The sequence below is a fragment of the Labrus bergylta genome, chromosome 19 (genome assembly GCF_963930695.1).
Source record: "Labrus bergylta chromosome 19, fLabBer1.1, whole genome shotgun sequence".
In the NCBI taxonomy this organism is placed as follows: domain Eukaryota; kingdom Metazoa; phylum Chordata; class Actinopteri; order Labriformes; family Labridae; genus Labrus; species Labrus bergylta.
In genome coordinates, this window is record NC_089213.1 from 11,073,975 (window position 1) to 11,101,675 (window position 27,701).

The 27,701-nt window shown below is 39.7% G+C and overlaps 1 protein-coding gene across 1 annotated transcript; it reads left to right on the forward strand.

Annotated features, from left to right (window-relative positions):
• Positions 1-704: 704 nt before the first annotated feature.
• LOC109991751 (visinin-like protein 1) lies at positions 705-26,798 on the forward strand. The gene is made up of 4 exons (XM_020644106.2): positions 705-877; positions 19,471-19,644; positions 20,302-20,517; positions 20,616-26,798. Exons 2-4 carry the CDS (start codon positions 19,483-19,485, stop codon positions 20,811-20,813), a joined length of 576 nt encoding a protein of 191 aa, XP_020499762.1. The 5' UTR covers positions 705-877; positions 19,471-19,482; the 3' UTR covers positions 20,814-26,798.
• Positions 26,799-27,701: the final 903 nt, after the last annotated feature.

A 27,701-nucleotide genomic window follows, 5' to 3' on the forward strand; every position in this document is an offset into this window, starting at 1 on the left:
AACCTGAGGGTAGAACATGGTTAGACTGCCAGTCTCTCGTACTTCTACTTACAAGTCTACTGCATATTATTCATCCTGCAAACTGATTTGTTGTGCTCTTAACAGTAAGCAAAACACATTAACCAATGAGGACATTTCTAAAGAAAAGGGGTCTGTTTGTTAAATCTAGTTTTAAAGTTTAAGAGCTTTACATGGGGGGGAACATGGGGTTTTTTATGAAGCGAGTAGGCTTTACTTCATGCATCTTGTGGGCTAATTCTCCCTGAAGACTGAGATGAGGTTCCTGCTTTGGTTAGCTTGATGTCCTGTCAGTTAATGAGGACAATTATCCTGCTGAACTAACATTTCCATTAAAAACTTCCTACCTTTTAAAACAAGTGAAGGAAAGATAAATGGCGACAAGATAAAGGCTTATCACAGTTATTGAGCAATTATCATCTGTATTTTCCTGTTAATTTCCATTTAAAGCATCTCACATTACTGCCACCCTGCCTCTCTCTGTGTGTGTGCGCGCGCGCGGGCGGCTGCTGCTGCTCCACAGCGAGGACGCGAGGGCACAGGCGCGCGGTCACACGCTCGTGATTGACATGTCGTCCCGTCCAATCAGGTGACGAGGATCCACCTTTGGAACGGCATCCCGGCTAATCATCGCGCGAGGGAGGCGGCCTTTATGCAAATGTGTTGGCAAGGGAGACGCAGCGGTTCATTCATCTTCTTCCAGTCAGAGAGGTGAGTTAACGCGAAGGTTATTTTACATGAGGGAGGAACTGTTTGGGACCAACCCACTGCCTGTGACAATAACTGAGAAGCAAAGACAAGGCTTTTTTGTTTAATAGCTGCAAGGAGCTGGGCTTATTCTTCTTCCAAACATTACAGGGTAAGTAGAGGACATTTCCTTTATTTAAAGGCTGTCTTTTTCTACCATCATGTTAATGTGTACGAGAGGAGGTCCAAATGTCTCACATGCTTATTCGTAATTCCTAACTAAGACAAGCAATAAGTAAAGAGAATGGCATTCACTGACTTTATTTTACTGTTTTACTAGCAAAGTTGTATAACCAGGAGGGTGAACTGAACATATAAGGGTTCCTTGTAGTTTTGGTGCATTACATCTTTACTATAAATGAGTCAAGGGTTCAATTATTCTGAACTGCTTAATTGAACTGTTAGGTGTGTGTGTGTCTTGTTCAAGGACAATTTGGACTGTAGAGTCAATTAACTCGGAATGATGGTTTCATATTTTTTTAAAAAAGAGCTCTTAGTTGTGGTGGCAGCAAACATTTTCTTTGTCTTGTCAGTGTGAATTTCTTCATGTAAAGACATTTACATCTCAGGGTGGTTAAGTGTTGTGTTCAGCACTGATTTGATAATGCAGGAACGTCAGTCCTAGAATGTCCTTCATGCGTTGGGAGCAATCAATGGAAGAACAGAGTAAAGACTACCTGTGATGCACCACTGAAAAAGAACTCTGTCTCTCTGCGAAATGTGGACCATAAATGGGTACCGTAAGCCAATAATGAACATATTCAACTAAAGTGTGTGAATGTGCGCTGCACCAATCTGTACTTGAAGGATGCAGTTGTAGGCAATCAGTGATTTGGCTGATAGTTGTGCTGTAGTTGTGTGAGGTGTTACATGTCAAGACTTAAAATACATGTTTGCATGTAAACCTTACTGTTGGCATGTAAAGTTATTTTCTGATTACCCGAGTGAGTCAAGAGAAGAGACAACCAGGGAAACGCAGTAGGCTGAACAAGTTTAGATCCATCTGCATAATCCAGTCGTCTGTGAGTGCCACCAGGTCCTGCACAATCGATAGGACCAGTTTCCAATGTGTGCTTTGTATGAGCTTGTTCCCATTACTGCTGGCCTGCATGGCACTCTGCCATAAAGGGTCATACCAGATGAGCTATTGCATCATAGTTGCTGACCATGTGTGTCTGCATATTTGTGTTGCCCTGCTTGTCTGTATAAAATGTTGTTTTTATTGATTGTCGTTTGTGTACAATACAAGGCAGCAGCGCAACGTAGCATGTAAATAGAAAGACACACACACATGTGCACACACAGTTGAATGGGCACATCCATGCAGTCACAGCTCATTCAGTAGCCTGCAGTCTTTTTTGGTCTCAAGCCTATCACTAAACAGGAATATATTTGCATTTGGCAATTTGAGATTTTGTAATTGACACTTAAACTTGAAGAGTTTTAGTCTTTCAATACACATGTGAAACATGTTTTAGCAGCGAGGTTGTATGTTGTAGAGGCGTTCCCATTTGTTTTGTTCCTGTTACCTGTTCTGATTCCTAGACTTCAGTATCGGCTGATAACAGTTTCCCCTTATATACCAGTGTGTTGGAAAATTTGGACATCATTATTGTTTTTTAACAGCTGTGCATTAGTAAGCCTTCGTGGTATGGATGACTTGTGCTATTGTAACCTTAAAGAAGCTGAGCACCTAAGAAATAAGATTACCTAAAGCAATCAGCCAAGCTAATGACCTCTTCTAACAACATGTATTTACAGAAGATCAATGGAAAAACAATGATTTTTTTAAACTGCTTTATTTTATATGTAACTATAGCATTTAAAATCGGTACTGCAGTCCAAATTCATAACATTGTAGAGCTCTGTTGCGCGGGTTGCCATGTCGTGCACAAGCTTCAGTGTTAATTTAGCCAGCTCTGCACAGGTCTGTAAACCTTTCTGCGCTCTAACCTCTCTCCATTTTTCAAAAGAATATTCAATATATATCCTAGTTCCCCACCTTTCCTGTTGTGGAGCTTATTAGAATAAAGCCAAATGCTTTTTTTTAAGTGGGGTTGAATGAGTTTTATCTGAATCAATTTGCTTGCACGCTTCCATCAACGCAACACCTGTTGGTTTGCTGTTTGTCCGGCAAACTAAGGGGCAACCAGAACAGCCATGTGGCACTGCCTTAACACTGCCTCCCTTCTCTGGATAAACAATAACAAACCTTTCCACACTGGACTCAAAGCTCAGTCGGAGGACATACTGACGTCTGCACTGTTGACAAAGAAGCCAGCACTACAACATGGCATGTTTCCTTAATGATATCGTAAGGTCAGATTTAAATCAGTAGATAACTTACAGTACATATTTGTCCTTCAGCTGTTTTAATTATCTGATTTTTTTTTTGCCTTTTTTTAATTTCTTTTGGTATCAGTATCTGAAAAATGTGTTCCCTTGTCTCAGATGTCGGTCGTCTCACAACCAGAGGGGTCAAGGTTTGATTCTCAACTCCTGCAGCCACATGTCAAAATGTCCTAGAGCAAGACATTAAACTATCAGCGGTGTGTGAATGTGTATGAACGGGATTAGTGAGTACTGATGGACATTTTACTGAGCATCCTCTGGCATCAGAGTGTGAATGTGGTGTGAGTGGGTAGGTGTGACCTGTGGTGTGAAAAGCCCCTATAGTAGTCAGAAGACTAGAAAGTCCATTTAACTCAGCTATATATATAGTTGGTTCTCTTGTAACTTATTTTTACTGCAACCCATTTTTACACTGTCAACTGTGTATTGTCAAAAGTTGGGCTTTTGGAATAATAATAATAATATTAATAATATTAATGATAATAATAATAATAATAATAATGATAATAATGATAATAATAATAATAATAATAATAATAATAATGATGATAATAATAATAATAATAATAATGATAATAACTTATACTTTATTGATCCCTCAAGGGGAAATTTGTTTTTTTGGTGGTTCAGGATGTAAGCGGGCAGGATGCGGGTTCAATCTCCAGCTCCTACTCTCACTGAACCCCATATTGCTGTTGCTGCTCGTGTGAATGTGGGTTAAAGGGATAGTGCTCAGAATTAGTGAATGTGACATGTAGTGTGCTTTGGTCAGAAGACTAGAAAAGCACGATACAAGTCCATTCACCTTTATTGTACCACCACACTAAGGTCCATTGTAACGTACTGGACTTTCCTGCAGGCAGCATGTTACAAACTGAAAACACTAAGTACCGCCTTAGCACGCTTCACCCCTAAAGTCCAGTTCGTTTGACTAATGTTCTCTGATCCGTACTCAAACACGGTACACTTCCTTGGCACTGGCACACTTTGAAAGTTGTGTTCCGGCACTGTACAGTTCATTCGCAAGCACAACGTGGACATCCTTCCATTATTGATTCTGGAGTGTTAAATGACTCAAAATAAGTCACAAAGTCAGTAAGGCAGCAGCCATATTCTCTGTGTTGTTCTCTGATCTGCGGACGTCGTATCCTCTTGACTTGTAAAATAAATACGCTCCATGATCATGTAAAGCCACGCATGTGTTGTATTACGATGTTATAAGAGGTTACCGTGCACAGGCCCCGTTATTCAATCAGGCTTAAGCGGGTACGGGGACAAATTTTCCTTGTATGAGTGCGCCCTTAAAAACATGAGGGTTTACCCAACCGACAAAAGCAAATGCGATAACAGAGGCATCCGCTGAAGTGGTACGCATCCTAACAAAGCACAAGAAGCCTTTCACCAGCGGTGGGATGGTCAAGGAAGAACGACAGCAGTGGACATTACGGAGCATAAAAGAAAGACTTTAATAATGCATGCTATTACTGACGTACGGTTTGGTGCTTACATGGAGGCCCAGAGAGTGTCTGTGTTTTGTAAGATTTGGGTAATGATATTTGACATGTACAAGAAGTCGCTTGATTCAGTGAGTTAATTGGTGTAGGAATATCAAACTACCAAACTTAAGGGATGTTACGCAAGAAGCTCTCGACCACTTTCATTTATTTCAGATAAAAAAAGGTTAGAGACCCCTGTCCCCTCTTCTTCTTCTTCATCTTCTTCAAATACCCTTAAAAATAATTCTAGTCAGTTTTGCTTTTTTATCATTGTTCAGTACATTTAAATGCAAAGTCTGTCATTCTTTTTTAGACTATAACTCACAGGGTTTCTCATAAAATGTGTTTTCTCAGTATTGAAAATATAGTAAAAGGGGCTAAAGGCAGCCCACCACAGAAACACTGGATAACATTCAAATGGTAAATTGACATGTATAGTGCTTTTTTTTAATCTTCTAACAACTCAAAAATGCTTGCACACCACATGTCACATTCACCCATTCAAACTACATGACTGCATGTCAATTCAGACCCCCAGACGCTGGGGCGAGGACTATAGCCTCTGTGCTTGGGGCGTGCGACATAACTGCTAGGCGCTCCACTACCTGTCACAAAATTCAAACAACATTCACACACTGATGGCAGAGGCTGTTACTGAAAGTGTTCAACTGCTGATTTTAGGTTAAGTGTCTTGTGGCCCGTAGGACTTGCGGAAATCAAATCCCTAAACCTTCAAGTTGAGAGACAACCAATTCTACCGCTGGGTCACATCCGCCCCATATAATGAGCGACTGACGACTTCCATTGCTTGGCCTTTGCATTGATGGCAGACATTGTTGTCCCTCTCTGTTTTAAAGAAGCAGGTGGAAAGAAGTTAGTTACCCAGAACAGCTGTTTGTCAGATCACCGGATGGCAAAACACATTATTAAAGCTACTTCCTGTACTCTGGAAAGACCTATTGATCCATATTCTGTAGAGTACAATAATGTCAGCTTGGAGCAACATGTGACACAACAATTTCCTGCCTGAGTGTGTGATTGTATTTTTCCAGTCACATCTTTTTTTCCTTTTTTTCGATGATGCTCTGACAAAAAAATAAAAAATAGACTCCCACTTTTGTGATTTCTGTCATTCCCTGCCCGAGCATCACTTTCATTTCATTGTAAGCCTGTGGCCAGGTGTACTATGCATCTGTCTCATGCATCATTGGCTCATTGTGTGTGTGCTTGTACAGTGTGTGTGTTTCTTGACTGATTGATTCATCCATACCTGTCACATGCTATATTACCCAAGGAAACAGATGTTGGAGAATAACGATGGTTGTGTGTGTGCTTGTACGCTTGACACACACTTCATGGACCAGCTGACAGTGGTTGAACATGAACAAAGGAATGTTGAGTGATGGCTTTTGGCATCACTAGTGGCTCACTAATGAACACCTACACTTATCAGTTAACGCCATTGATAGGTTGTCATCACATATGTTGGGAGGAACGTTATAGAACAACAATAAGGAAATTTATACCAGAAATGGCAAGAGGAAGAAAGACAATGAGTCTGCATTTGCTAGTAATTGAATTTAATTGAATTCATGGTATAGTTTAGCATGGCATAGAGACATGACAGGAAGCTTAGGAGGAAACACGATGTGACAAAATTAAATACCACAGTGCTTTAGTTGGCACTGGTGTCGTACAGCTAAAATGTCATGACTCAATTCTGAGTGGGTTTCCTCGGAGTGCTCTTTCTTCCTGTGAATTTTTCTACATGTGTGAATATGAGTGTGAAAGCGTTGGACTATATTCTGCATGTGTCAGACTGCCAACCTGTCAGGGTTCTCCCGAGCTCAGTGCATGATAGGATAGACTCCTGTCTCCACTGAGTAGTATTTAAAAGTGGTTTATAAGAATGGGTATGACTGAATGGTATTGTGGCTTTAATATATTCCAAATGCATAGAAGTCTGTAGGTTATAAGGGAGCAAGAAATGTCATTGCCTTGCGACAGTGCAAAGCGACTCTATACTGGGGGTTTCTCTGAGGTAGCTTGCCTTAGTTTTTCTTGAATGTCACAATGGCAGACTTTGTTGTTTCAATTTGGCTGTCAGCATTAACTGCTTAATCACAATTAATTTAGGTATGAAATGAATACATTCATCTTTTTAATGGTGATTATTAAACATGCTATTTTGTCCTTTAAGGCACATCGTAGATAAGCCACAGTTTTTGTGTCTCCCTGTAGTCACAGTGATAAAAAAAAGAACGGCACTGCTGCATCTTTGAATGACTCATTATATATTTTTTAAAAACTCCTAAACAGCTCAGTTGACGAGTCAAAAGTAATATCCACCTTATGGTATCAAACATTTAACTTTTTTTTACCGTTGGCCAACAGACAGTTTTTCTTTAGTTTAGTGGTATTCAGGTGCATTGGGCTACTTGAGGTCCAGTGTTTTTGCAATGCCAAGAAGTCCTGTTTTTCTCCATCACATTTGACATAAATACCTGCCTATATTGTACCAAAACATCTTTAAACAGTAGTCTAACAAGATGTCTACGGGAGGACAGAGAGTAAACCTGCCCTGGCCCCATGGTTCTGTACAGTTACAAAGGAAAAGAATGGTCATGCATATATAGGTACATTTTTAGAACAGTATTTGTAGTTTTGCAGTCTTTCGCATTGTTTGGACATGTACTTGTATGATGTTTGGGGTTTTGTTCGAAATCAACCTTTTCGATCTTTAAGGTTTGAGGAGGCGTTATCCGCTGTGGTTCAGTGGTGGAGTCGGAGGTTTCTCAAAACAAAAGGTCGGGGGCTGGATCCCCAGCTCCACATGTTGATGTGTCCCAATTGGGCAAGACACATAACTCGTTGCTCACGGTTCTTCGTCGGCGGCGTGTGAATGTGTACAAATAATGGATTAGTTAATACTAATGAACACTTTACAAAGCAGCCTCTGCCATCAGTAAGTGAATAGGTAGAGGGAACCTGCCATGTAAAAAGTGCTAAGAGTAGTTAGAAGACTAGAAAATCGTGGTACACATGTATATATATGCTGTCTGCATGTCTTAATCCATATTGGTTTAACTTCTTTCTTAGTGAATTTTGAGTTAAAAGAAGTGCAAAAACTATTGCAATTTCTTCCTGTCTCTCTTCCACCACGTTTGTTTACGTCAAGTTTGACCACAAGAAATATCCAAATTTCCATCTTTGAGTTGGAGAATGGAATCTGATAGTATGTGGAGACAAACGATGACCAAAACAGCACACTTACACGCTAAAGGAACAAAACTGATGAATCTATGATTATTTTGTCATCATGTGTGGGGTCTCTCACATCAAAATATGTTAAGATTTGCCATGCTTTAATGCTACATTCTACAAACTTCACATTGAATACACGACACAATAAACATAGAACTACTGTATTGGTTTGCATGTGTGTGTGTGTGCCTTTAGGACATGGGTAAATTTGTTTTTATCTGCACACACCTGAGCCTTACAACAGAACAGCTCTCCACCAGTGCGGATGTAATTTACACAAGTGTCTTTTTGTGCATCTGATCATGTGTTTGTGTGCTGGAACCTAATCATGTCTGAGGACTGAGTATAAAGGTGTCGCAGGAATATTATTAGCCACATTTGACAATGCTGTGCAGTTGGATTCAGCACATACCGAAACAAAAGGTGTCAATCAGAGCACTCAGACATGAGTCACCCAGACTTCAGTTAGCGTGTATTAATAGTGGCAATAAATACTGGGGTGAATTAATGACATTTTGGAGATGTGGGAGATAGAGGTTAGCTTTGAGTCTGACTCATAAGGGGACACGCACGCAGCCGTTTTGTTCCCTGTGTTTCTCCCCAGGCTCAATATGCTGCATAGCTTAAATTAGAGTTGAACCGCACAGAGGTGAGCTGTGTTTCTGCAGCAATGCATCTTTCTTACGCCAGTCACCAGGTGGAACATCTTTTAGATTACATATTTTTGCTTCATGTTGCTTGCCCAAGTTTGACCACTTAATCATTTGCACCGGACAAACACAAGCCCTTATGCTGCTTCATAACATCACACAGAAGATAACATTGCTCACTTAATTCACTTTACTTGCTACTACCATCAACTTAAGCCTGACCAGTACTCAGTCTGATGTCCTCTTTGATTTCTCCGGCTTGGCCAAATTTTGCACCATCATTTCTTATAGATAGAAACCAACTATACCTACGTTCTGTCTCTGCTGCGTTGTGCTTGTCTGTCTGAACCCGCTGGCGGTTTTAATTTAGCAACAACAGATTTGTTAAATAAATGGCAAACAAAATGCTTGAATCTGCCATTTGTGATGCAATTTAAGGATGTCACAAAGAATGTCTCTGCAGATTTTTGCAGCAAAATTTGTATGTTTGTTTTGGGGGGGCTATATATGTGCACATACAGTACAGTGTAGGGATGTGTGAGTTACAAGTAAATTGTATGTGAGGTCTTGTTATCAGTCAGGGGAAGTTTAAGACAGGCTGCAAGTTTGTTTTTGGTCAATGTAAAGCAGTATAAGAATGTAATTGTGTGAAATCTTTCATTAAAACCTCAACATCGAGCACATATAATAGTCAGCCAATGAATCAGGTCCTGTTGGCAGAGGGACTGCTTCTATTGACCAAAAGACTGAACCGCTGCTGAATGGCTGTTAGTATTAACAGGTGACATATCAATAGGGCTGCAACTAATGATGATTTTATTCATATTCGATTCATCGGCTGATTATTTTTTCTTCATGAATCGACAGATCAGATGAAAAATGTATTTCTTATTTCCATCCCTTTATTCAAAAACAGAACACAGTTGTAGCTTCAATGTCCCTGAGCTATTAGAAAAATGTGAAATTAAAATAATAAAAAAAAAAAAACTAAATGGCAAACTAAATGTTGACAGGCTCTGCTTGTATCTTAATTTACATATAAGACACACAGCAGGAAATATATCATGGATTTTAAATGTTCGACAGCCACTAATGTTTTAATCCTGTCCTTAATCCAACATCTCTTCATCATGGAACAATGGTCATTGATGAACATTTCATCTTTTATTCATCATTAAGTTATTAACATGATTATAATAAGATAAAGTCAGACTCAAAGCTGATCGTTTGCTCTTACTGACATTGTTTCCTTTTTTCTAGATCCTTGATTGTGTTGTTCTTACTCTCTGATGTCCGTCGTTTTGGATAAAAGCGTCTGCTAAGTGAATTGTAGAAAGTACATTTTATTCATACAGCACATTTAAAAACAACTTTAGCTGACCAAGTGACAAACATCACTACGCTGAACAGTTCGTGTTTGACGTAAAACTCCACGCCACGCTCAGTGACGTAATAATTGCCCAAAACAATGAATCAATAATGACATTTGTTGCCTTTATTTTTAATAATCCAATTTTATCAATTTGTTGTCCCCACCCTACATGTTACAACTGATCATCTATTAAGATTTCTAAACTTCATTATTTATCTCTCTCTTTCCCCTCCTTTCTCTCTCGCTTATTCTCTAATACACACACACACACACACACACACACACACACACACACACACACACACACACACACACACACACACACACACACACACACACACACACACACACACACACACACACACACACACACACACACACGCTTGACAGAGTAGGCCTGGAGTTTGACCGGTACCCTATTGATTGCTCTCCCTTTTGCTGTAGGAGTCCATTGTACTTTTTCCACTCTCACAAAGGTTATTGCCATTACAAACACACATGTCCCCATACACACAAACACATAAAGGAATTCAAACTACAAGGATATAAAATGTTATTCTGTCTGTCCCATAAGGAACGCCTCTTTGACTCAACTAGGCTGTTTTAAGTTTTTTACATTGACATTGGTCAAGTCCACGTTATTTGGGTTGCTCTCTGTAGATTGGTAGAGATGGGACCCATCAGATCTTATATCCGCATCGGGTCCAATATTGAATCAATTTTCGTTTCGGATATCGGGCTGACAGCGCTGATCCGCATCACTGACCAATGATGTTTGGGCACTTTAAACATTCTCAGATCGGAAGTGAAAAAAAGTGGATCGGTTCACCTCGAGAGAATGGAACAAGAATTCCCCAGGAAAACGTATAAACCGTCAAGGAGTACTTTTTGACCTGTCACAGAACGGAAACAGAAGTGTGAATAATGAAATAAATGGTGGTTAAGTTCCCTTTAGCTGCTTCAGTTTCAGTGAACTCACTTACAAAAAAGTACAAGTTTATGTCATGGACTAAATATCTACATGGACAAAGTCTCAGTGAAGTTACTCATTATTTCTTAAGGGATGTTTTAGAAGCCCACTAGTGGCGGTTGCCATTTTAGAAAGCTGACTCTATCAAACTATAGTTCAACCTAACAACAGGCAAAGAGCTGGAACTGAGGCTGGCCTTAAACCTCCTGACAAACATTTACAACACGGTCAGATTGGCCACGTCTCTAATTATGCATAACTTGTATCCTTCAAAAAAATCTAACCGGGTGAGTTATGCAAAAAAATCCGCCCCCATATTGTGTGTTCCAATAAACATTGACCAATCAGACCTCAAAGTAATTTTTTTTATACCTGGCTGTAAATGTTATTTCCGCTGTCAAAATGGACAGTAGAACATGGCGTGTGTATAGGACTTTCAGGTATTTTGGATCAAGACTGAAGCACACACTCGAGGAACTGCAGTTTTTTGCACTTCTACATTGGCTTCATTCTTTTTAACACCGGACGTTAGGGAGTCTTGTAATGATTGACCAAATCAAGAGAAAAACTAATTTCTAACTATTGCATTCAGTGTTTTATTGGTTTTCATTACCATGTCGATTTTTATCAAAGGAGATGACCTCTAGGGACAATATGTCTCCGGTCACAACTTCGAGAATGATGAAGGAGGAAAAAGATTCAAGCTGAAGTCTTAAAAAACTGAGAAACTGAAACTTTGAAACACTGAAACACAACCTTTTTTTTACGTGGTTTTGTGGCAAAGGCACTATAACTGGGAATTATTATGAGGATATTACAGTGATTGTGCCAAGCAGACTTTATTTCCATTCATTAGTCATTGACACTAAATATGAGCTGGTTATGAAGGTTATATGACGTACTTTGTGCATTGTATCACAGTCATAGGGATGTTCCTACAGGCGTCTAGTTTGAAAGTTGAAAAACACAAATTTAAAATTGGCTAGTCAACTAGTCTAAACATTTAGACAAAATTCAAAATTGTGCGCAGCTTATTTTACACGGCAGGATCACAGCATTTGGGCGAAGCAATGTTAAATTGGTTTAGTAATTACTAGATTAGTAATCTAGTAATTAGATTAGTAATCTAGTAATTATCGACTAGTGAGGGTGACAACATTTAATTGTTAAATCTTGATATATTTGCCAATTAAAGGTTGCCTATGGAATAGTTATAGTCATTTGCATAAAGGGCAGAGTTGTGTATGGTTTGTGTAGGCTTACTAGAAAATAAAATAAAAATGACATTTTTTGTGTATGTGGTTCAACAGCTTCCTTGTAATGGCAAGAAACATAATCGTGATCATTTCTGTAATTTCTGAAATCACGTTTATTTAACACAATCACCTTAGCCCCAAGCTTATAGCTACACTACTGCATCAACATGGATTCAGTCAGTCACTGGATTGAACTCAGATGATTCAAACGGTGAGAGCAAGATGGCAACATTCAGGTTGAAATGAAATAGCAACGTTATTTGGAAGACAGAATTTCCCCCAAAAAATAACATTACATGGTACTTTACTCGTAGAAAATGTTTGTGTTCATTTTTGTCTTGCATCCAGAAATAGTTTCATGTCTGCTGTTCAGTAAATTGTCTTTGTGTGATTTTTATGACAGATGACTGCTGTGCGTGACTGCCCCGCCTTTTTGTTGTGTTTCTGCTAAAACACAGAAGGGAGCCTCTTGCAAACTCAATTTTGATCTCAATTTAACCTGAATAAACAAAGTCAAAGTAACATGCTATAATTAACGTGATCAACTGCTATGTCATCTTGCAAGGGAGTGAAGTAAAACTATCCCACTACCTCTTTGGACCCTTTAGATCTGTTGTTTTCCTGATCGGTCTTAAGATGCCAAACAGTAGACAGTACTTGATACAAAATTAAAGTGCCTTGACTGTGAGAAAACTGTCATCAAAGTGCAAGCTTTATTTGTGCCGACTCTTACATACATACATACATTGAAATATCTTATCCAATCAGCTAGATTACTGTCAAACTAGGCCTGACACATACTCACAGTGTCTCATGCAATTACAACTCAGATTAGATTTTGTGTTTACTATCAGTCCGACAGCTGGGATGAAGATGCGTTACCGCCCCTTCAGACTCAACGAGCGACATGTCTTTCTCTTTTAAACGCCTGTTGGTACAATTTTCCTCAAGCTCTGCTTATCTGCCTGCAGCCTCCCATCGTTCTCAGTACTTCTTCCTCACCCTTTCACTCCTTGTCTCTTTCCCTGTTTGTCTATTTGTCTTGTCCTGAAAAGGTGTGAATCCAGATTGAGTCACCCTCCAACACCCAATTTATCTTCACGCACAATCTCTTCTCTTGCCCTTCTCCTCCTTTGTCATATATTTTCTGCGTCAGTGCATTAGTGTCTACATGTGAATTTCCGAGTTTTTGTGTATGCTTTGTCCTGGTTGTCCCTGCATGGTTGAAGCTGGCATGTTTGTGTGTGTTTATATGATTGTGTTTGGGTCTTTCCTGTTTGAGGACGTGAACAGACTGTCAAAGACGTCTCTATGCACAACAACAGCATGTTGCCAGGCTAATTGTTCCCATTTGGTTAGCAGGGCTGAAATTAAAGCATTCAGGAAAAAAAAAGATATTCATATTAGCACTACTGGTAGTGACATTCATTTAACTTGTAATCAAGAGTTAAAATAGATTTCATCTAGAATTTAATCAGTTGTCAAGCTGTTAAAGCCTAATCAAAGCCAAGACATTGATTGGTGATTTACAAAAGATAATTATTTTTTCTTTATTTCCTCCTTTTCTCTGTGGAAAATTCAGAAAGATCATTGAACAATCCTCGGGTACAGGGTTTGGCATATTGATGACTTTTGATGCCATTGTCATTTAAAATCAACCCCTGAGCACTCTACCATCCTAACATTGTGATGTTCTGAGTTTTGGAGTCTATATTTAACTTCTTTTTTGTCTGTGAATCATTATCAGGAGCTTTTGCTTTATTGCTACAGGTGGCTGAAAGGTTCTGCACTGAAGTACGAGTTATCTCACAAAAGGTGAAGTTATCAATCGGCCTGTAGTGTTCATCCATTTCAACGTAGCCAAAAGTGGCTGGTCCTTTTTTTTTTTTTATCTCTTGATGCTGAAATAGCTTCTAGCATCTGGTGGTTTGTACTTGAGAAACTGCATGTTCAAATTCTGCACTTTCCATGAATCTCTTAATTCTATGCAACTCTGTGCTGCTGTGTGCCTCTTCTCTGAGAAGGGGTTGAGAGTTGAGGAGAAAGGGAGAGTTGGTGAGTTTCCTTCTGCTGTAGTCTCTGTTTCGGTTTAGAGGTAGAACACTTGTGGGACAGACTCAGTCTAGGACAATAGTCTTGAGTTCAAATATATGTAAAAATAGAACAACAAGATCTCTTTATAAGAAAGGGATTTTCATGAAGTGTTAATATTCGGCTATTAACATGCGCTTATGGCCTGGATGAGGATTACCTATAGGTGGATGCTGTTAACAATAGCTTAAGTTTGACTCTATTGATTAGTCTGCTGTGCTGATCAGGACTGTTTTTTTACCCATATGTTGCAATTCTTGCTTTCAGAGCACCATGAGGTTTATGTCCTGATTCTTAATCCTTAGGGCTCTAACTGGATGGTTGTTGAGCAGCTATTAGTTATCACAACCGAAGACATTTCTCCAAAGTCCACAAGGGACGCCATTTGGCCCAGCAGTTACTATACATACAGAGGCTTAACCCAGACCTGACCCAGCGTCCATATTTTTATGCATTAACATGCCTGACTTTTCTTTTTTGTGTTTTTTGAAACAAGCACATCTGTATGTACATTCATGTGCTCATACAAACAGCATGCATGTTTTTAAATTGAAATCAACTTTTCCAAGGCAGGCAAAAAGGAGAAAATGGTAAAGCAGCCAGTTAATCAGTAATTCTCCAAGGTCTTGAAGTTCATGCTCTAAAGGGCACAAAACCAAAGAAAAAGAGTCAGCAGGGGTTATCCCCAGATAACCTCCAGGGAATATTGTTGCACAATAAATGTCTCCTCAGTAAGATGAGCCCGCAAAGACTATAGAGCGAGTATAGCTGGAAGCCAGCCCTTGTCTGGAAACCATAGTAAAAATGTGCCAATTTTTATTGCCATGTCCAGTGTTTATTGTGATTCTTCTGGATGGGTAAAGTTTTCAAAGTGTTTGCACGCCTGGCTCGTCACGCCTCTCCCTGTCCTCCAGAGAAAACTCTATTATCCGCTACATTTGCTTTTCTAACAGGGGGATGAATCTCATCTTCTTCAGTCACAGGTGTAAGAACATTGCAGCTGTGTGTGTGTGTGTGTGTGTGTGTGTGGTACAGGAGAGTATGGGCCCAAACACACTCACTGCTTTTGGCACGTTTGTGGTTTGCTAATACAGAAGGTGATTTACAGAGGTATACACCTGAATGGAAACTGTCAATGATTTAGAGAAAGTTAAACTTGTTTTCTGTTTGCTCCTTAAGGAATAGAATTAATTACACATTTAAGAAAGACGTTTCGATTTAGTAACTATAAACCTCTTAGTCAGTGGTCTCCAATAATTGTATATCTGAGAGATTTAAAAAAAAAAGTGGCCAAGAGCTACTTCTCACATACATGTATCAGATGTCAATACCCAAAGCTTACAGAGCACAGAGAGTCTCTGTGCCACTGTGTGAGCACCAAACAGTTGGAACATCAGCAATAACAAACATTATTTGGGATTTACTTTAATGGTCCCTAAATAACGTTTCAGCCACTGTGGCTATCGCTCTCTCCTCAACATTTGGCACTTTGTTAGGATAGCTTAGTTGGCCTTCTTAATCAGTAGGGTGAATATAAGTTGCTGTTGTTTTTTTATCAAAGTTACCTTGGGCTTAAAGGTGCACTATGTAGTTTTGGTCGTGAAATGTGAAAGTTGGAGAAGTGAAACAATTCTATGCTATATTTTCTGAACTAAATACACATACTTTATTCAAAGAAAAAAATGGGTCCCTGGAACACTGTTTGGAGCTAAAAAGCTAGCAGGAGAGTTACAGTGTCACTATTGAGGGCCCTCTCAATAACTGTAAAACAGTTTTACGGGGACCAAATTTTCCTCTGAGGACAGTTTGTGTATGGAGTTATGAACATGAACCACAGAATCTGTGAATTTCTCCAACTTTCACATTGCTCTACCAAAACTCCACAGTGCACCTTTAAGTATGGTAGAGTTCTGTGATGCTTCTTTTACTGATGGAATATTGGTACCACAGATGAGGCACACACACTTTCCCTTCACATTCCTGATCATAAACCTCGCTCTCTCACTCCCCAAGAAAATGTTATGTTTTCTGCTTGTTCTTGGCATGGCCATCTTTGTTATTCGTTATTAATTCTGGCAAAAGAGGCTAGGTAACGGCACCAAACTAACTTACATGGAGGATGTTGCTACATTGCTGTGATTGGCAAACGTGACGTGAGCATCACCTTTTTTATTGACAGCTGATATGTCTGTTTTATTTTTTTGTATTGGAGGGGTGGGACGTCACATTTTTTGGTTGAATAGAAGTGGGGAGGGCCTTCCAAGGCGCGTTTATTGTCATCAGATTTTTTTGTACACAGGCTGTGAACCTCTTGGCGAGGTCTATAGCTATACTAGACCTGATGGAGACCGCTGATCTAACTGAATAATTGTCCCTTCCAACACGCCACAACCCTGATGTGATTCTTCTCCACACTGCTCCCAAAACATCTGTCTGGGATGCCTGCAGCCGTTAACCTTGTGAAAGTTTGTGTGCATGCCAGATGTGCGATGGCAATTCAAGCTGGAAAGGGACTACTCGCATCTTTGATATATTTGGTTTACATTTATTTGTACCTATCATTTGTGATGGCCTGGCGTCATTTGGGTAAAAGTGAGGTGTATGAAGGTCATGGCAGTGACCTGCTGTAGAATATCGAAACACTTTCATTGAAAAAATGAAACAGTTTAAGCCCTGTCCTCAGTCAGGAGGTTTATAGATCAATGCTCAGTCTGAGCTTTGATTGGCTCTATAGCTGCCCTTCTACACTCATACTTCTTCCTGTGAATCCAAAAAACATCTGTTTCCCATCTGAAGGGATCCATTTCTGTGACTGCGCAATTTAAAAACAGCATTTTACAGAAATGGAACACTGACACTTTCCATCTAATGGTTGACTCATGCTGGGCTCTGTTATTAACAAGTGAAATTGGTTGCTTTTCTCCAGAAGTAATTGAAAAAGTTCAAGATGACAAGTAAATAAAAGTGTATGACTATTTGAATGCACCTTTTGTCATCCTGTTTAAAGACACTTTTTCCCCCTTTCTTTTCTTTATGAACAGCACTCTTTCTTTTGTCTTGAGCAACTGCAGGGTGGCTCTCTGAGCAGAGAACTTTCATTTTAGTGTCTTGGCTTGATAAGATCACAGGTGACCTTTTCACAACACGTTAATACTGGATTGGCCTGTCTCCACTCATTCCTCTTCCTCTAAGCTCTTGGCTTTCCTTCAGCGCGCCCCAGTTGTCAGGGGAATACAAAGTCTAAAATATTGTTGCACTTTGCGGTGACTTGGGGTTTTGTTGCATCTTTCTAGATGACTCACTCGCCCATAAAGCGAGGGAGGATGATATTTCAGCCTTTAAACTGCCCCCACAATCCCTTTGCAATTATGAAGAGGATTTGTGTCCGCTTGACACAGCTGTGTCGGCTGTGTCCAGGTGACAAAGTGTGAAAGAGGTCAGACAGGACTATGACTCAGGGATGGCGTCATTAAGGCAGTGCAGTGGTCCTCAGACATGTGATGTGTGGAGCCAGGTTAATGGGCCATTTTACTGTCTGTGCAGAAATGACGCTATCATCAGTGGTTGTACTTTCAGAAGTGGCACAAAGTTATAGTGGAGTAACAATGACTCCAGTCGTTATGAAAATGGAAAGACCTATTGCACGTTGACATTTATTCCATTGCATTTGTGATCTTATAGATATTAGAGATGCACTGATTGCAATTTCTTTGGCCAATTCCAAATTGAGAATCTTCAAAAGTGCACCAGGTCACAGGACCATCTCATTCTCATGTGAAGTGAAACCTGCTTCACTCTCTTCAGTTGCATTCTCTCAGACTCCTGAATGAATTTTGAATTACCCATCTTGGCAAAGACCATCCTGGAAGACACTCAGCACGCTCTGCATGCAGAGTTTAGACTGCTGCCGACAGGGAGGAGGTTTACTTATGTTAGGAGGGACACATCAAACAAATATCTGAGGTTGTTTGTCCCATCAGCAGTTGGGTTTTTAAATAAGCTGTATGGGCATTCTTGCCTGTACACTTATACTATGGACTGTTGGTCTGTGTGTCCCTTATCTCACTCTCAAGTTAAACTTTTAAATCATTCCTTGGTGGATAAATGGATGAGGTTGTATTATTTAAGTATCCCACAGTAATCAAGTGGTGAGACAGAAGGTGCTTACAGGTTAAGATTACAGAACAGCTTCACGACGAAGATTTGACATTCACCTTTGTACTTTCACATTGCATCAGGAATGGCATAAGATTGGTTTCCCAGGGTGTGGTTTCACTTTTCTGTATGGCGTTGCTGAGAAGGAAGAGGCTCAGGGCGTAAACACACAGTGGAAACTTCACATACACACTTAGACATACACACACACACACACACACACACACACAGCTCTGTTCCACATTGCCACTGTTTCTCCCCCTCTTTCTGTCTCTATTACTTCCTTTAATGGACGCCTATGCCCCACCGCCTCTGTGCATTACCTATTGCAGACCAGGTGTAACGGGGGCAGAAATATCCTGCCTTGAACTGGCAGTCTGTAAGTGCCAAGAAAGTGAGATGGATGGGGCAACTGTGAGTCAGAGTTAGAGTGGGTGGCTTGTCTTTAGGTTAGCTATAAAAAAAAGTGTATTCAAGTGCAGTCCATCTAACATTTACCAAGTAAACATGCTTTATAATGCCTTACATTGAACACACTATAACATTTGCTGTGTTATAATTTCATATAAGTTCCTCCTGAATGGACAACACGCTCTAGTGCTTTGTCAGTATAGTCTGTAATTGAGTCAATTTTGTCTTATAATGATAAGGTTAGTGAATGTAGAAAGTCTCTTAGCATTTGTGTCAAATTAGTAATGAATGAAAAATTGATTCCAGGAAGGAAATTAATTAGAAAGACAAATAGTGCAGTAGGTGTTTTAGAGTTTAGAGGAAGTGTCTTGAGTATAGATTAAAAGTTGTGTTAAAAACACTGTAGCAAAAACAGCTACTGTTGAATTATTGCTACAGTATAAATGTGTGTGAATGTTTCATTCTACATACGTTTTAGATAAAAAGACAGATAAAGACGATGCAGCTCTCCTGCGTTTCTCCCTGCAGGTTATTCTATGTTTGCATCCATTCCCAGAGGCCTGTGCTGTCTCTACAACACAGGGGAATCGTTGCCGTTGCTGTTGTTTGTCTAGCAGCTCCTCCAATTGTGTTAACCCTCTCTCTTTCTCTCTCTCTGTACACCCCCCCCCCCCCCTTCCTCCAAAAGAGGTGTAGCATCATGGGGAAACACAACAGCAAGCTGGCTCCAGAGGTCCTGGATGACCTGACCAAGAGTACAGAATTCAACGAGGCGGAGCTGAAGCAGTGGTACAAAGGCTTCCTGAAAGACTGTCCCTCTGGCATCCTCAACCTGGAGGAGTTTCAGCAGCTCTACGTTAAGGTGAGAGCAGAAGAGGTGGATAAGACGACAGGTATAGCAGAGGAAATTAAACAGTTAAATTACAGTTATATTAGGGCTGGTGCTAATGGGAAACATGTTTTTTTTAGTTAGTCTAAATACGGCCAGTAATGACCATATAGAACATTCTAGAATTTCAAATGGTTCAATGCACGACAGAGGATGACAGATTCTACTTGTTCTCACAGGGGTTAAAGATACTTTTTATTTAGTATATTTTCATCAACTCTTAGGAGTGAAGAGAAAAGCTATGCCCGACACTTAAGGAAATGACTCTGAGATGTGAAAAACCTATAAAGTAGTTTTAATTTTAGATTTTAGATAAAAGTTAATTGCATTGAGACAAAAGTTTCACATCATAAAAAAAGACTTAAATTGTAACCGGTCCTTTCTATAGTGTCTTTTAACCAGCCTCTTAGACTCCAGTGGATAAAATCCCAGTTTCTTTAGTAACTCTTTATTGACAGGTCATAATTATTATAGGTACTCCAAAACACTTTCCTACATTGTTCATTGGCAATTAGATGGCAATGTTCATATTATAGCCCATTACAGGGCACACATTGCCAGTACAATGTGTGCACCCATTGCAATACATGCATAATTTATATGACCTTGTGTCTCATTTTTCACTCTCAGTTTTTCCCATATGGTGATGCTTCCAAATTCGCCCAGCATGCGTTTCGGACATTTGACAAGAACGGCGACGGGACCATCGACTTCAGAGAGTTTATCTGCGCCCTGTCCATCACCTCCAGGGGCAGCTTTGAGCAGAAACTTAACTGGGCCTTCAACATGTACGATCTGGATGGGGATGGAAAGATCACCCGCATGGAGATGCTGGAGATCATAGAGGTATGTGTTTTAATAAAGTTGTTGTGTAACTAGAAACAAATCCAACCGAACATTACAAGAAAAAAATCTAGCATTTTCCCTTTTTCCCTCCTCTGTAGGCCATCTATAAGATGGTGGGAACTGTGATCATGATGCGAATGAATGAGGATGGGTTGACTCCGCAGCAGCGTGTGGACAAGATCTTCTCAAAGATGGACAAGGACCACAATGATGAGATCTCCCTGGAAGAGTTTAAAGAGGCCGCCAAGTCTGACCCCTCCATCGTCCTACTGCTGCAGTGTGACATGCAGAAGTAGAAAGAGGGTGGGTGCAGAAACTATTAGGGTAGAGAGGGAGGGGAGGAAGAGTTGAACTTGAGTAAGGGAAGGATGGAGGATGAGAGAACAGAAGGGCTGATGATGAAAGGGAGGGATGCAGTTTTCGGGGAAGAGGAGGAAGTAGGGAAGGTTTATTTCCTTTATTTGAAACAGTAAAATGGGATGAGGCATGATGGGAACACAGTTGATCCTATGGTTGATGCCATTTCTTTGCTCCATGCCCTCCCTCTTTGACGTTCCTGTACCTCTTTTGCTTCACTATAGCACTATAGAGTGTTTTTACTAATCCACTGAGAGAATAAAAAAATTGTGGAAATTCTGCCAGTTATTTTGGCACAGGCAGAATAGATATTATAGGGATGTACAGCTAAAGGAAATATGGATTTGTCAGCCCCACCTGGGCTGACTGTGTGTCTAGATAGTAAGATTCAGACTCTGAAGTGCACAGGATCTTATTTGTAAAAGAGTGAATGGTGTCTAAACCATCCTATTTTTAGAGAGCTATTTAGAAGGATTGATACCACTTGGTCCAAGTGGTGAGAGATGAAGAGAAAGCTCACAATATTCACGGGTAAAGAAATATGACTACCAGCACCAGTTAAACTCACCATTTAAGATGTTGCCGGTTTTTGGTTGAATCTGTTCAATGGGAAAAGTCCAAAAACAACAGGTTACCGATTTGAATCAATGTCCAGTAGTAACCTGGCCAACAATCAGAAACATCACCGTTGACTTACCACTATGGATTAGGCTGGTCAATAAGCCCGGGTATGTATCATTTCAACACTTGAGATGAAGAGCTAAGCCAGCAGTTCCTCCTTGACTTTTACAACGCTATAACATGCTACGTTTCTCCAGCTTCATAAACTGATATGAGAGAGTTACTAAACTTTTTCCTTAATTTCTTACTGTACTGGAAATTCCGGCAACCAGTCTATCAACTTTAAAACAGTTAGTAGTAAATGATGTGCACCACAGGTTGAAGAAAGGAATGGCATTAAACCAAAACAAAGGGCCTGTTGTGTTTTCTATACGGTCCATCTAGAGCTACCAGAGAGTAGCAAATGCTGAAAGAGATTATTACATAAACATACAAATCCATAAGCTGTGTGTGGATGTTTATTGATGTCCATATTTTTCTGAGTATGAATGGGAAATGAATGTGACATTTTCCGAGCAAAGTACATTTTAATAACCCAGGCCAAACTAGATGTAACCGCATATTTGTAAAGTGTGCAGTTACATTGTTACTTTCTCAACCATCTATTCCACAATAAGTTTGAGGGCACCCAGAGAGAGCATTTGGGATACATTACAACACCTTGTGTCCATGCTCTAAATGTGAGGCAGACAGGTGATGAATGTCTCAGACGGCTGCCTCCAGCGGCATGGTGAAGAATACTGATGAGCTGCTCAGTGACATCTGGCTGCACCTGAAGCTTTATCCCCACATGCTTAGAAATCAACATTTTATCCAAACAATTAAATGTTTATCATAAAATGTAATTCAAATAAGTCAGAATAAAGCTTTGTCCACTACATTTTCAAACCTCTGCTTTTTTAGCTGATGAACATGTTCTCCACGTGGCTCTCTTCCTTCTTATTTATTCTTTTTATGAATGCCAGAAATCACCACATCAGCTTATTTTTAATAAAACCATATATATATATATATATATATATATCCATTTACTGTCATAATTGTATCAACAAATTATTTTCCAAATAAACATTTTAGAAACAAGCATAATATACATATTGTTGTGCAAGTATCATATTTAAATCCTTTTTACTTGACACTTTGAAACATTCACGTCTTAAAGGTATGCCTAATAAATAACGTTATAATCCAAAAAAGTACATTTCTATTGTTGGTACATGTTTCATAACCAGACATATGAAAAAACTAAAGTTTGATGACCACAACAGTATTACAGTCATTGTCCTCAACACCAAAATAAACAAATAAAATAAGCCCTGTCCTCATTAGAAAGCAAATCTGAATGAACTCTAGAAATCATATTGAAAGTCTAACATATATATATGCACAATTAGAAATCAGGAAACATACAGGACATTGTAAAATCGTCCACTTGAGCAGAGGAGGGGGCCACTAGACCAGTGTGGAGTGGGGATAATCAGGACAGTAATTGCAGACCACATGGCAGAAACGGTATTTCTCAGAAAGGCCAACCCTGCCTCCGTGATTCATTTTTGTTTCACATTGAAGGCCGAAAGGCTCGCCTCTCTTCCTCTCCCACTGTCCTGCTCTCGGCCCTTTTTCTCCTCTTCCATCCTAAATGTCAGAAAGGAAGTGCTTTGATAATAGGTGCAGGGAGAGGGAACTTCGCTGAACTCAGCTCAGATCTAAAATCAATTTTAAAAAGATCAAAAGGTTGACGAGGAAGCCTGGGTGCTGTGCTCATCTGCTTGTGAATATCAATCATGCATGTAATGCAACCTGAATCGTAATGTTCAGTAAGTCAGTCATTTCCTGCGTTTCCCTTCACAAATCCATGCATTCCATAGGATCAGCAAAGCAATTAAAATAAATCCCTTTCCTTTGACGGGTGCAGTGGCAGCTGCTGCATTATTCTGCAGGGGGTTTTATTTATTTAATTAAGATTTGAATAGGGACAAATATGGAGCAAGTTAACTGCTGCCACACACTACAGCACTTTTAACCAAAGCTAGTTTGCAATGCCCACCCCAAAGGAGGCTAACTCTCCCTCCCCCCTCATTTTTACAAATAGACCAGCATGTACATCTAAGTACGTTAGCTTGAGGCCCGCACTTAATTGAAATTGATATTAAAGGGCTGACTGAACCAGCATCGCGCTCACGATAATTGTAAGTTGTGAAACAAACTTTCGTAGATAAGTGCTTTGTTTCTTAAAGATAGTGTCGGTAGCATCGTTCGTTGTAAGCTTGTAAACACAAAATTCAAACTGGGCCCCTCTAACTTGGCTAGTTACTACCAGAATTGCTAGTTACATCCAGCTTGGCCTGATGACACACTGCACGCTGCCTGAGAGTAGGCCTGTTACATTTGATGTAATGGAAAAGGCTATTATTTAGCATGCTAGCACCAACTAACTGCCTGGGTTTGGCACCTGCCTGTCCAGCAGACAGCAAGGACAACTCTGCATCCGTGACTAAAAGCCAACCCAAGGTTCAACCTCATTTTGGAACAAGCTTTATCCACCATTCCGTGGTATGAATAGCGCCCAATCACTGAATTGTATACTTAACTCACCTGTGTGCTGTCATTGGCTTCTTGAAATACACCCAGTGCCCTCCTAGAAACCTCCTGAGTTGAAGTAGAGGAAGAGAACAGGCTCTCTGCAGACACAGTTCCCCACCATTTAATTTCTCTTAAATCTCAAAGACCTTTTATTCTATTCCACGAGTCCCACATAAATGATTCATTCCGTGTCCTCTTAGCCGACTGAAACAGTTGTCATTGCACATCATTTTGCTACTTCTCGTCAAACCAGTGAAAATGCTCCCCCCCCCCCAAAGTGAAAGAACGAGCCTCCCTTGTTTGATAATGTAATGATAAAGCGACATGTATAATATGATACGACCGTAATCGTATTTATGAATATAAACAAATATACTATGTAAATGTAAATGTACCACTAGCTTTAGACACACTTTCATAAGATGACTCAGCTACTGTGTGTGTGTGTGTGTGTGTGTGTGTGTGTGTGTGTGTGTGTGTGTGTGTCTGTGTGTGTGTGTGTGTGTGTGTGTGTGTGTGTGTGTGTGTGTGTGTGTGTGAGAGAGAGAGAGAGAGAGGATGTATGTGTGTGTTCTGTGTGAGAGGATGACGGAGTGAGCCAGAGTAGAAACTGTGAGTGCTTGTGAAAAAGCTCAGTGCGTGCTGTATATCCGGACACTTTTGCAAGTGTTTTGTACGTGTTTGTGTTACTGTGTTTTGTATTTGTATCATTTGTGTATCAAGAGATGCCTCAGTCTAGTTTAAGTTTGTACAAATGTTAGAGGTAACCCTCCCACCGAAGCACTGAGTATTATCACCCACACCTACACTTGCTTTCGTGGTCCGCTGGTGTACAGTAGCCGATGTACTGTCTCCAATATGGGATGTGCTGTTTTGTTTGCTGTAGCCTCTTGTTGCAGTTCTACAAATAATAATACTCACACACACATAGTGATTACTTCTGTAGGCCTCAGTCTCTGAAGTGGAGGTTGCTGACAGGTTATGGGCAGGAGAAGCCTGAGGTCTGAGGAGATGGGTGTCAGCGATAATAATAAATAATAATAGTCAAACTGTCCTGTGTCACAGTGTCACCCAGTGGTTGGAGGTATGAAGTCACACTACTGTACAGCTCTCCTTTGCTTATATAATGATTGTGCCTCAAGATCAAAACTGGAAATCTTATCTGATGTGAAGAACTCGATAATCTTGTTTTGTCCGAAGAGTTTTCTGTTCCTGAAAATAAGAGCTGGAATCTAAAAGTGGAGTAAGATTCAGTAATTTTCAAAACATTTCAAATGAACTTTTTCAGTCATGCTGAAAACAGAACTCAATGTTTTCACTTGTATTTGTTGTACAGCGAACTATTGGAATATTTTAACACATTTAAAGCCCAACATGTTTCTTCTACTGTATGGTATCAGTGTGTCAAAATTAAGTTATGCCCAGCTATTGCTGTATACAGCCCCCGTCTGGCTCTGTTTTCTTGCTCCACATGTATTTGTTAGCAGTGAGCCATGAGCCTCCAAAAGCAAACCTACTTCACTTTCAACACATTGGAGCATTTAGAAGCTAAAGAGTTAAATATTTCTATTAAAACAACAAAAGTCAAATCCTTATCTTTGAAGCTTATGAGCTTTAAAACCTAACAGTATGCAGGATTGAAAAATAATCTTTCTTAATTCTCCCTGTAAAAGTATGAAAAACTACGGAAGCCCTGAGTGGACATGCATCAATATCTATCATTTAACTGTTTTTCTGTGGTAACAAGTAACCTCGAGGAAAAAAATGAGTTATTTTGGATGACAGAAAAGCATTGTATAGGGCCTTGTCAGCCAGCATAAGATATATTTATTAGATTTATTTTCTCCACTTGCAGATTGTTTTGCTCCTATTTCAGGGAAAACAGAAACACAAGATTAAGTTTGATAAAACCAGAACGAATGTCTTGTAAATTCTTTTGAGTGTATACTTAATCACCCCTAGAGCTCAGAGTATTCTGTTGCCTCATGTTACGACTAAATGTATTTTTTGTGACAGGCTTAATCATCCTTCTAAATGTAAAGCAGTGTGCAATTTAAAAAAAATAAAAAAAAAACATTTTGACGACAAAAGATTGGCTCACAAAGTGGCTTCTCGGTGTGTTGGTCTTCACACTCCTCTGCTTATTAGATTTTTGTCCGTCCTAATTAGCACAGGTTCAGAGCGAGGGGGCCGCTTCGGTTTTTTGAAGATTGCAAACACACATTTTTATTATTTTTTTTAACTGCTTTCTCACTGAATGTTTTTTTTTCCCCCCTAATGCAGTTTACAATAAATAAATTACATTGGCAAAATAAATCATTTACTCTGTATAATTTCTGTGCCAAAGATGGAGTTATGTGGGTTGGAAGTGCTATGGTTGAATCAGTTGAAGTTCAAAATGAAGAGATACTATGTTGATGTCATGTGATGCAGTTCATCAGCTGTCAGTCTTCAGAAAACAGACACACTGAGCTTTGTTACATGAATACCAACATAGATATTCTTTACTTTTTGAAGGGGATCATTTGTGCTCAGTGGTGCAATATAGTTCTATTCTTCAACATTTTTCTCTATGATGTTTATGTAAATGTCTGCTGTCCCAGTTGATAATTTAGCTTTTTTTTTTTTGCTTTTTTTGATTTCAATATTAGGATCCTAGAACAAAGACAATGTAATTATTTTTGTTACATAGAATAAAATTAATTGATGTTCAAAGTGCCTGTTGTTGTTGTCTTCTTGCCTTGGCCAATGTGTTTCCTCCAATAGCATCTTGACACACTGAAATGCATTCACACACACAAAACAGAGCGCCAAGAATATGAGTCACCGTCTATGATGTCACATTGCTGCAATGAGGTCACCGTTCATGCTGTTCTCATGGTTACCACGCTGAGGCCACCAGGCAGGGAGACAAGTGCATAAACATACACAAAAAAAACCCTTTCACACCTATGAAGCTTACCATATTCAGACACACACACACACACACACACACACAGAGTCACATCTCACTGTAAAGTGTAATGAGTGCAGAAATTAATTTTGCTTCCGGTATCTGCAGTCTTCAATTTACTCAGCCCCACAGCAACGGAGAAAACGTGCCTTCAATAACTCGTCTTATGTAGATAAAGCTTTCACATAATTATGGACATACCATGAGAGCTGGAAACATTTAAACTGAGAGAGTAAATAGATTTCCTGTTTTTTAAATGCTTTGTTAAAGGATGATACAGCTTTATTGTTGTCCTTGTGTAGGCTTCTGTGATTTCTACTAAGACAAATATCAGTCCAATTGTCCAAAATAAAAACACTAATATTTATTATTTCAGATTCCACATCAGTGTTTGTTCTTTCTGTTCATTCCTCAGTTCAAAGTATGTGGGCTATGTCATTGTTTCCAATGCCCCTCCCCCCCAGCCACCCATCAAGGATCGATAAAAAACTATTCTGAGCTTCACAGTATCAGCCTTCAGCTCAGTAGAGAACCACACATCACAAATGAGCATACGGAGAAACAGTGAATCACACTGCAGCAATAGAGGTCATGCTCGACAGTTGCAGTTTGCAGTGTGACCACAGGATGGGGCTGTTACCTCACACACTCCCGACTAAATATCCTCTAA